This window comes from Triticum urartu, chromosome 3A, assembly GCF_056163025.1.
Source record: "Triticum urartu cultivar PI428250 chromosome 3A, HENAU_Tu73, whole genome shotgun sequence".
NCBI lineage: Eukaryota > Viridiplantae > Streptophyta > Magnoliopsida > Poales > Poaceae > Triticum > Triticum urartu.
Window position 1 is genome coordinate 525,650,057 of NC_141875.1, and position 10,900 is coordinate 525,660,956.

The following is a 10,900-nucleotide window of genomic DNA, read 5'->3' on the forward strand; positions in this document are numbered from 1 at the left end:
CGGCCCGCGCCAGGCCACTCCTCCCCCGAGCAGCGCCCGACACCAACACCTCCGAGCACCGCCGACCGTGGGCGCCAGATCCGGCCGGACCACGCCAGGCCGCGCCATCCCAAGGCAGCGCCCCGCACCATCCAACACCGCCGGCCCACACCGACACATGCCTGACGCGCGGCGCCGCCGAGTCGCCTGACACCAAGAGGAAGGGCGTCCCGCGTCGCCTGCGTGCCTCGAGGGAAAGGGGTAACCCCGCTGCCGCCGACGCGCGCACGGGCTTTGCTCGGCGGCGGCGAGGGAGGGAAGGGAGGGGGTGGGGGTGGCGGCGTCAGTGTTTAGGGTTTCCGCCCGGCCGCTCGCGGGAGCGGCACGGGGAACGTTACCGGTATATTTTTACCACGAAAGCATTCTCGTCCTTGTTGCTAACTATATTTCAGTTTTGCTAAAGCACATCTAGATGTGTTATAAATATTGCACGTCTAATTTCTATATCATTAATTTTATGCGGAGATTCACGTGGGAATTTGCAACGTTGGAAGGTGGGCCCTGGCGCCGTCACCGCCTGACCATCGTCTTCTAGTTGAACTCCCAAATTCCTAGATTTGCAATATTTCGCCTTCGTCCTCCCCGCGCCCTAGCCTTCGATCCACCCCCAAATTCGACCCTTCCTTCCGCTCCCTCCTCATCGCCATGGCGTCAGATACCGAGGGCATAGCCGCGCTGTTCTCCATGTACAACGATGACGACGAAGAGGACGCCGACGAGCCCGGACCTCCTTCCCCGCCGCCGCCCGCTGCGGCAACCTCCCCCTCCACGTCACCTCGAACCGGAGGTGAGAGCTCCAACCCTAACTCGAACCCCAACCCTTCGCCGGAGCACTCGCCGCCTCCCCTCCCCGAGGAGCAGGCCAGCCGCAAACCCCTAGCGAGCCCCCAGGTCTCTCCGGCGCTTCCGCCGCTGCCCTCGCGCCGTTCGCCCCTACCTTTCGCGGTTTCGTCCCCCTCCCCATCTCGTCCCCCGCTGTCCGCCCCGCCGCCCGATCTACCGCGCCCGCCACGGCGCGGGTCGCTTGCTATAGTGGACTACGCGCATGACGAGATGGCAATGTCGCCTGACCAGGAGGTAGAGCTTGGGGAGTATGTCATTAGTAATCCTTTGCTGTATTCTATTGCTTTTCTAAATTAACGATGACGTTGTTACTTGCGGTTTGGTTGCAGGACGGGGAGATCATGAGTGGCATAGGCGGCTTGGGCTTGGATGCTCAGGATGCTGAGGGTAAGCATGCTGTATAATTGTTACTCTGTGCTATGTTCGGTATGCAATCCTACACTCCAGTGCAAATTAATGTGTCTGGTTAGTTTGATGAATTGGTGACACATAGAGTTCTACTTGTTCAATGTTGCCGATTGCTATGTGTGTTGGTGCTTGTGGTTACCTCAAGTGTACATCTTATGCTATCAGAAGAACACGAATTAGAGATATGGTGAAATGTACCAGTAATGTCAGATGGATAAGGCACACTAGAAAACATGAAGCACTACTAGCTGTGGTTAGAAATCTGAATGGAGTATTATCATTTATTCATAAGACAGTAAGATGGAAATCTCTTCCTTTAGTGATGAGTAAATTAAAATAAAAAACTGTAACATTTGATTATGTTATATTTGCTTAATTTGTTCGCTGAAGAGTCATGTTAGTACACAGCCTTTTGTGTTTTGAATGTGTAATTTCTTTCTGGGTTAGACTCTTAGATGACACACATGTGATCCAGATATCAAATACACTTTATAATATTTGTGGCAAAAGTCCATAAAAGCTACTGATATCTGATGAGCTATCTGCTTCAGATTTGTACCTGATATCTCATTTCATTGCTAATATTTATAATACATGGTTTCTTTTGTAATGCTCTAGTACAACTGCATATTGCATGCATGGAAATAACTCAAACATAGAAACAAGTATTTAAATCATCTAACAGTAGTCTAATCACTGAAACTGCAAGATAACGTTAACTTGTGTCAAAATGAGATGAAATAGGTGACGTGCGACATAGATTATTCTCTAAACCGTGTAGATTTTTTTCTTGTGCCAAAATGTTTGACTTGGGAAGTTCTGAAAGTGGTTAATATTTCTATTATTCTATATACAGAATATTTGTTGACAAGTATGACCTGAAGAAGAGCAAAGACATAGCTGGAACCATGAAAATAGAGAATGCTACAAATATTCTTATTTCCATGTGTTAGCATTTGATTTTTTGGCTACTAATAACCTCGGCAACAGATTTGTAGGTTCTTTAATCTTGTCCAGAGTACATTTGCTTGCTAACTCAAAGTTGGAACACTTTGGGTTTGTTTGGATTGGGACCAAATAGTACCTTATTACCATTTTTTTTGGCCATGACCAAAATATTGGTCTTTATCTGGATGAGTGCCGACTTTTTGGCATGCCAATGCTCCTTTCCCATCTCTAGTTCATTTTTTTAGCCAATGTTGGCCAATTTATGGGCAATCAAAACATGAACTAAAATTGTGGCTAGTCAATCTTCTGGTAGGGCAACCTTGGGCAACAACCAAATACACCCTTTGAGCCCTTGACCGCAGACTGCATCAGAGGTGTCACAATTTTTTTGTAAGGGACTTCATTTTTAATAGATATACTCCTTTGATAATTTGTTATTTGTGATCACCAGTTAATACCAACAGATATGCAGTAAACAAATGGGAATTCTTGATATTATGTTGGATTTCAATTCTGGTGTTGCTTGACGAACATATTTCTGTCATGTGTAGAAGTGTTTTAAGTTGAAGGTATTGTTCGCCTTTTGTGCAAAATCAAATCATAACAGCCGCTACACTTCTTTTCATGTGCTCTAAATTGTACTCCGTTTCTTTTTAGTCCGCATATAAGGTTTGGTCAAAGTCAAGCTTTGTAGGGTTTGACTAACTTTATATTAAAAAATATAAACATTCACCATATGAAATCAATATTATCAGATGCACCATGAAACGTATGTTCATACTATATAGTTTTAGTATTGTAGATGTTCATATTTTTTTAATATAAATTTGGTCAAACTTTGTGTAGTTTGACTTTGACCAAATCTTATATGCGGAGTAAAAAGAAACGGAGGGAGTATGCATTCTATTTTATTTTTATTGTTGGAACACTTGGCGTACATATTTCTGCCATCTATAGAAGTGTTTTCAGTTTAGTTACTGGCTGTCTTCACCTTTTTGTGGAGTCATTACAACATCTACACTTCCGATTTTATATCCAGTCTGCTTTATATTTCTATCCTATCTTGTAGGGATTCTTGAAGAAAGAGTTCTCTCAGGCACTGTTCATATTCTCACCCCAAAAGTCCTATCAGAAACTTCTCAGCATTTGGATGCACCTGAGCAGAACCAAATGAGGGCAGATGTTCCAGTGGATGTAACGGGAACAGAAGCTGAAGATGCTAGGGTGGAGGAAGCTTCTGATATTTCTACCAATGTTCAGAATGATGATCCATTGAGCCGTTTCCTTCCTCCGCCTGTGACTACAAAATGTTCTACAGCATTACAGGTTATCTTTCGAGCAAATTATTATTCCCACACTATTTTCAGCATAAAAAAATTCATCATATTTCTCATGTAGAACATACAGCTCCCTTCTGGCAATGTCATTATTTGTGTAATCTGAAATGGTGAAAATATTCTGTTGGCAACTGTTTCATATATTTCCACACCACTTCCTGCAATACGATATTTCTGAGATACCTTTTTTTTGTACTTTCCATTTCTTTTCTCTAATGCATAAATAGATCTCCAAATTGTTCAGGCAGCCTATTTGTGATTATGGTTTCTTAAACTTTTGATTATTTCTTGTACACTCATGTGGGTCTTTTTTCATGTTAACTTAAACTTATCGTTGTATGACGGCTTTCCATGTGATACCCATACCACTTGGAATGCAGGTCTACATCCTTCACACTTGTTCTTGTTTTTACATGAAAATATGGCTGTAGTTACTCATGTTCCACTGTTTTCCTGCAGCAAAGGATAAACAAGTTCCTTGGATACAAAAGGTCTGGAAAGAGCTTTAATGCTGAAGTGCGTAACAGAAAGGACTACAGAAATCCTGACTTTTTGCAGCATGCTGTGCGGTACCAAGAAATTGATCAGATAGGGACCTGCTTCAGTAAAGATGTTTTCAATCCATATGGGTACGATAAAAGTGACTACTACGATGAGATAGGTATGCTATAGTCATGTTTGATCCAATATGCTATCCTTTTGGGCCACACCTTCCTTTTTGAAAGATAATTGAACATCTGAGTGTAGCTTCCATGTTCATGTATAATACCAGTACCTATTTAGTCATGCAATTGTAGTTGAAATCAATAGAAGTTCCACTATGGCGGCCATCTGGGATGTGATTGCAAAGGAACATGCACACTGCTTTTAAGTTTTGAGTGTGTGCACTTGCTTGTAAGGCATATCGAATCCCATGACCCTCCAGGTTGCCTCAAACTTTTAAGTATGCCGGGCTTGATTAGCTATTGAAGATCAAAGAAGTTGTGGACAATCATGAAACTGTCTGGAGAGTGTTGTTTTATGTTATAATAAAATATAGAAAACCCCATGTACTTGTCGCATAAGCAATACAAAGCCACTGCTTCTTTTTTTGGGCTTGTACCTGGACCCTGGTAACAAACTACTACATGTTCTAACAATATTCACCTAGAACAGGGCCCTTGTTCTCCTGTTAATCATCATAAGTTCACACTAGAAACTAGATCAAACCCTGTATTACTAAATAACAATCAGCTATTAATTAAAACAAGGAAGATGAATCATGGCATTTGATCAATCACCACCCAAACTCCTGCTTATAAGTCCAAAACACACCACATGCAGTCTATACTGAGCTCAAGAACTCTGCAGCTTGACCACACCAACTCGTTGCCCTTCAGTGGTGATTGCAGTGGTGCCCATCTGGTCTGTGCACCACTTTATGATCAATACCGCCTTCCCATGTCATACTTCCCTTCCCTAACCTACCCTGCACCTCGTCCAACCACCCTCTTTGAGCCATTTCCACCATGACCTTCCTCTCCAACCATACCTACGTCTACCTCATTCATCTAAGCATCTTCTTGGAACCACCTCCTTTTGTCCAGCCACCCTCATGATTGCTGCCTTTGTCAAGCGCTGACAGTTAGGTCCACCGCCAGTGCCACCTTAAGCGCCATGCGTTTACACTCCATCTGTTCTTGCTGAGCGCAGACACCCATCCATGTGACGCCAGCAATGAGTAAGGGTAACCTCAGTCAGCTATTTGATTGGGAGCGATTCAGCAGAGAAGGGTGTGTCTGGATGTACTCTGAGAGCATGCCCCTGCACCATGCACGTGATAGGTGCTGTTAACCTTCATCGCATGTTCGGTATGCCATTGCGGACGGTACAATCCGCTCCAGTGCTGCACAAGAAATGCTATGGAAGGCTGGTGAGCCACCGGACATGGTGTTGACAAGCCGGTTGCCCAAGGCTGAGGGGGTCAGGTTCTATGGAACCGTATTTTGAAAATTTCAGACCGAACCCCAAAACCATGGCCGTATCTCTTCTTTGCTATGCCCATCCATCAATGTCTCAAATTCAAATCCTGCAACACTCCCATGGTTGTTTTAGTTGCTTCGCCGCATCCCTGCCTGCAAGGCTGCAAGTCCCCCCCTTCCATTTCACTCTCTTTTTTCTCGCTAGACCCATGCAACGGTCAAATTGCACATAAGCTTGTCCATAGATCTCCCATGCTGTTTGGCTAACTCCTCAGCTTTTTGGTGGTTCCGTACCAACGCACGGGCGCTGAGCTAGCCAGGGAAAAAGAACCAGCTGGTTATACAGGTCCCGGTTTGTTTAGATGTTCCTGGTGTTTATTTAGACATTCCTGGTGAAAGTGCTGCAGCGCAGCATACAAACTCAGAAGAGGCTGTCATGGCAGGTTACGAGTAGGCCAGGATCAAGCCGATTCAAGTTATGGTAGGCTTGAGAGGAGATTAGAAGTAACTCGTTGGAAAGAGTCCAAGCTGTCCTTTCCTTGAGTTTGAAGACAATGCCAGTCGGCCTCGTATCTTTTGTTTCTCAAGCAATAAGAAATCCCTCTTCCCGGATGCTGCCCTCGACCTTCTGAACTCTTGTACCTTTTCCCGCTGTACCCGTCCTTCTGAACTCTCATACCTTTCCCTCCTCTTCCAGATGGGTTATACACCTAGTGCTAAGTCCTTAAGTGCGTATTCTAGTCGTAACACTAGGTGTTCTACTACGGCTAATCCATGCTTGTTCTTCATTTGTTTTCTGTCTGTATTCTTTTCTAACATTTTATTTAGTTTCAGATTTGTCTCAATTTTTTTTACCAAACATCTCCCACTCACCACCTTCTATCCTGGTTGTTGGTGAACTATCCTTACAACCCGTGTGTGCGCATTTGTTGACAGTGAATCTTTCAGTTCTTTATGCTTTGGTCTTATCTAAGGAAGTATAGTCCAATCACGATCTTGTATCTGCCGCCAATTTGTCTACAGAAGCTGATATGAAGCGTGAACTTGAGAGGAAGGAACAGGAGAAGAAAAGAAATCCAAGAATTGATTTTACTAGTTCTGGAGTACAACCTCCAATCAATCCATCAATAGCGAAGATTTCAGGTACGTTTGCATTTTTTCTTGCAAGAAAAAAGAAGTGTGCGTGCTTTATTTTGACAAACTATTACCTTCAGGCAATCTTGTATTTCTGATTCACATCTGTATGTTTTGCAGCCGCCATATCAGCAGCAGCTGTAGCTGGTGTATCGGTTCCGGCATCGGCAGATACTGTACAGAAAGAGGCTAGGCCAAACAAAAAGTCAAAATGGGATAAGGTTTCTAATTCCCTCGCTCAATGCATTTACCTTCTTTTGGAATCAACATTTTTATGACCGGCTTCTGTTTTCTGTTATTGGCTAGGTTGATGGTGATACTAAGAACCCTGCAGCTGCTAGTGGACTTGACAGTCGGTCAGCAGCCAGTGGATCTGCCACACTTTTGACTTCTGAAAATGCTGTTGCTGGTGGATATGCTGCTTTTGCGTGAGTTCTCTTCTTTCCACACAATTATTTCCTTCATAATCCGTTATAGCACATGTTGTTCCTTAATGTAGTCATATTTTTGTTTGTCTGTTGCTGCTGATCAAAATATGCTTACCAATCAGATTAACCAATGGAAATGTTCATAGCTGTAGCCCTGTGTGCTTTTACATGCTCGTTTTTTTTCCTGATGAAATCTGCCTACTCCACGCTGTTGTAGCATAATTGTAATGGTACCAAGTTGAACTTGATGTTGAAATTGATAACTTAGATTATTTAATGGACGTTATTAATGCGACAATGAAGTGTTCAGCTTATTTTTTAGAGTTAATTACACAACCACAACTTTAGGTATTCCTTTTACAGTTCACCAGAATTTTTGGACCTTTTTTCACAGAACCACAACTTGTAGTCTGAACTTTCACGGATGACCCAAATCAGCTGTTTTTCGGATGTTTGAGAGCAAACCTGATAAGACGAGTCCACCCGTCTGTGCTAACATGGATGGCCACATGTATAATATAGGTGACATGGGGCCTACCTGCAAGCCTTCTCTCTTGTCTCTCCCTCCCAAGGCTGAACCCCTGTCTGCTCGATGACCTCTCTCCTTTCCTCCAACCTCAAGCTCCTTGGAGCTCCACCTCTCTTTCTCTGATCTGTTGTCTTGTTGCCACAGACTTGTTCTCCGACGTCTGCCGTGTTTGAGTCCGCCGCCCATCCACAACCACCCCCACCTCCCGGCCTCCTTTCGACAATCATCCGAGCTTCCAGAGTGGGACTTGGAGACGGAGGACAACCTTGACCCAGCGCCACCGCTTGATCTTGAGTGCGATTCCCGTCACCAGTCCCTTTGCTGCCTCCTCCGCAGGTTCAGTTTGCTGCTGCAGCCGGCCACTGGCCCGATCTGATGATGGTGGCGGCACAATTGCAACAGAGAGCAGAACGGCACGGTGGTGACGTGGCGTGTGTCGGTAGTGGTGGCTGGTGGCCTGATTGTGAGGTGGGCTGCTCTGTGTCGTGCACATACGCACGGGAGGCACAAACCTACTCGGCGGCTCCTACTTCATTGTCTTCTGTTGCTATATGCCCTGCTGCTCATGTACACTGGGGACCTAGTCTGCAGACACCACACCAACTGCTGGCACACCATCTCGCCATGTTTTTCGTCACGACTTGGCTTTGCTAGAGCCTGGATAAAAAGATGATAGGAGGAAGCACGCAAGGGGAAGAGGGAGATGAGAGGCTGGCCTGTGGTTCCCACATCCACTTCAGCATATCCCATGCGAGCGTCCACACAAAGCGCTGGCGAGTGGACCCATCATGTCACGTTTTCTTTTTCAACATGGAATTGGCCGGTTTGGCTTACTTATAAAGATTAGTTCAGAAGTTGTGTTTTGTGAAAAGAAGTCCTATAGCTGTGGTAAATTGCTAAGGGGGACCCTGAAGTTGTGGTTTCATGCAATTATTCAAGTCTGAACCATGATAACTACATGTGGATTTGTTTACTTGAACTGCATAGTTTATAAGAACGACTTGTATCAAGTTAGATTGCAGCAACCTTTAATAATATCCATTTTCGTTATCTTTCTGGGCATCGTGTCAATTGTAACATGGTTCTCTTATTTATTTTCAGGCAACAGAAGAGAAAAGAAGCTGAAGAAAGGAGGACAAGTGATTACAAGTCAGACAGGAGATCATAGCTGTTCTATTTTGTTATTTGATTGGGAGATTTCGGATTGCATACTTGTGTAATAATCATGTAATGTACAAACAAATTTTGTAGTTGCTCTAAGGGATTTCTGGAAAAAGAAATGATATGAGCTAACACGAATGCATTAAAAGAACTGGGAGCACTTTTCCCCTATAGATCAATGCTAAGCTTGTCGTAGCTGTGGTTCTTATTCTACCCCAATTGACTGTTCTGGCGTTTCTAGAGGGTGAAAAGTTTATCACCATTACCGATTTACTGTCAAACTAACTGTCAAGTTGCTCGTGTTCTATGAGTCTAGTCAATCTCGATTCTGCTCCACCGATCATTTTCATGTGACATTTCAGGGGTCCGGTCTGGCGGCATGGATGATGCTGATGGCCATTCGGTGTGAACAATCAGTTAAGACTCATCATGTATATCTGGGACCACGGATGCGTACAACGTAGCCGTCCCTCCCTACAAGCGGCTACACCGTCAATCAACTGGACGGCGTATTCAAGGCCGAGCCATTTGAACGCCATTTGCTACTGGAACGGTCAGTGGCCAGCACAAGATTTGCCTAAAAGGGAAAACAAAAACAAGCAGCAGCCAGCACCATTTGCGCTCGAACGGTCAGTAGCCCTGAAACTGCAGCTGGATGGCTCGTCGGTGAATGGAACCACCAACCGGCAGGGCAGCCGCCGTCCCTGCCATTAGTTATTATTACTGCGAACAAACTTGACGCTTGCCCTTAAATTCACCACAGTGCAGCGTGTACAACCACACCAGCCCTAGATAGATCTGGCAGCGCAGTGCAGTGCAGTGCGGCAGCACAGTGAAGTGAATGGGACTTCCCGTTGGCCTGGTCGCAGCAGTAAGTAAAAGTTTACTTCCTGTGGATTAGACGGACCCTTTCGCACCGCAGCGGCAATAACTCGGCTCCCTGCTTTGTTGACAGTAAAAAAAAATGGAGTACGTATTGAAGGCAGGGCCACCCACCATGGCAGCATCACACACAAATGTAGACCGGCGCAGCGGCGGGGGCATTGCACGGGAGTCCGTGCAGCAGCAGGCTATCTCATGAGATCGCTTTCGGCCGTACGCGGGGCCCCGGCTGCTGGCCGGGAGGAGGGGGCGTCGTCTTGCACGGTGACGCGCCCGCACCCCCAGAGGCAACTGGGCCGCCGGTGCTGCCTGCCCGTGCTATGTGCTCCTCCTCTCCTCTCTCGCCACGAGCCCAAACACAACACACGTCTCATCATCATCAACCCCACACCGCCACACCGCAGCGCACCCAACGGTAACTTTCCTTTCCCGTGGCCTGGCTGGTGTCTCATCTCGGGCGCAGTATTCTACTGCGAGCGAGGCAGAAAACAAGGACATGAGCCGACGTGCCCGCCCGCTTTAACAATCGGGAAGACTACAAGCATCCCCTGCGGCCGTCAGGTGGCGCTGTGGATATCTAATTGGACCGAGCGAGTGCATGTCCCATCGGCTTCATCAGGAGGTGTTCCCCCTCCAACGGGCGGAGGAGTGGAGGGCTACATGATACGTATACATGATACTATGTCCCACGTACAACGTGCGTGCAATGCAGTGCCCTTGGCGTGCCAAGAAAGGTCTTCCGGTCGTGCCTGGACCTCGACCGGGCGGGAGGAGTCGTCAATGCCTCAATGATAGGAGGAGAAAGCACGTAGACGTATTCTCCGGCACGAAAGTATTTAAAAAATGATAGGAGGAGAAAGCACGTAGACGTATTCTCCGGCACGAAAGTATTTTACCGCTACAACCTTTTGCGCTCCGCACGTTACGGCGGGGGCTCATGGGTAAAGTCCGGTCGTCAAGCAGTAGAAAAATGATGAAAGGCAAGGAAGACACGACATGGTTCAAAGGAAAGGGAAAGGAAAAAGAAAAGAAAGACCTACAGTGCAGCGCGTAGATTATGATGCGGCTGTCCTAGGTAGGCTCGTAGGAGCGGCCGGTAGGGTAATGAAACGCAACGCAACGCCGGGGGCAGTTTGGTCAGAGCCAAAAATCCAACGGCCGGTTCTCCGGGAGGGAGGATGCAATGCATCATGCATGCAGGGTGGGGAAGAAGAACACAACAGTGTCACT

General features: G+C 46.1%; 1 protein-coding gene across 2 annotated transcripts; it reads left to right on the forward strand.

Annotated features, from left to right (window-relative positions):
• Positions 1-578: 578 nt before the first annotated feature.
• LOC125531205 (transcriptional regulator family protein) lies at positions 579-9,001 on the forward strand. 2 transcript variants are annotated; one of them, XM_087547557.1, is made up of 8 exons: positions 579-1,116; positions 1,212-1,269; positions 3,308-3,564; positions 4,035-4,236; positions 6,560-6,679; positions 6,791-6,891; positions 6,977-7,102; positions 8,729-9,001. In XM_087547557.1, the coding sequence occupies exons 1-7, from the start codon at positions 685-687 to the stop codon at positions 7,100-7,102; spliced, it is 1,296 nt and encodes a 431-aa protein (XP_087403683.1). In that variant the 5' UTR covers positions 579-684; the 3' UTR covers positions 8,729-9,001. The 2 variants fall into 2 exon arrangements, with proteins under 2 accessions (XP_087403683.1, XP_048551570.1); XM_048695613.2 differs by having other exon boundaries at positions 581-1,116; positions 6,977-7,098.
• Positions 9,002-10,900: the final 1,899 nt, after the last annotated feature.

What these genes read in the sequence shown, in the direction of transcription:
- LOC125531205 (XM_048695613.2), top strand. Translation starts at nt 685, where the DNA reads ATGGCGTCAGATACCGAGGGCATAGCCGCGCTGTTCTCCATGTACAAC. An exon ending in GGATGCTCAGGATGCTGAGG is followed by an intron (nt 1,270 to 3,307) that starts GTAAGCATGCTG and finishes CCTATCTTGTAG; the next exon opens with GGATTCTTGAAGAAAGAGTT. An exon ending in TGACTACTACGATGAGATAG is followed by an intron (nt 4,237 to 6,559) that starts GTATGCTATAGT and finishes ATTTGTCTACAG; the next exon opens with AAGCTGATATGAAGCGTGAA.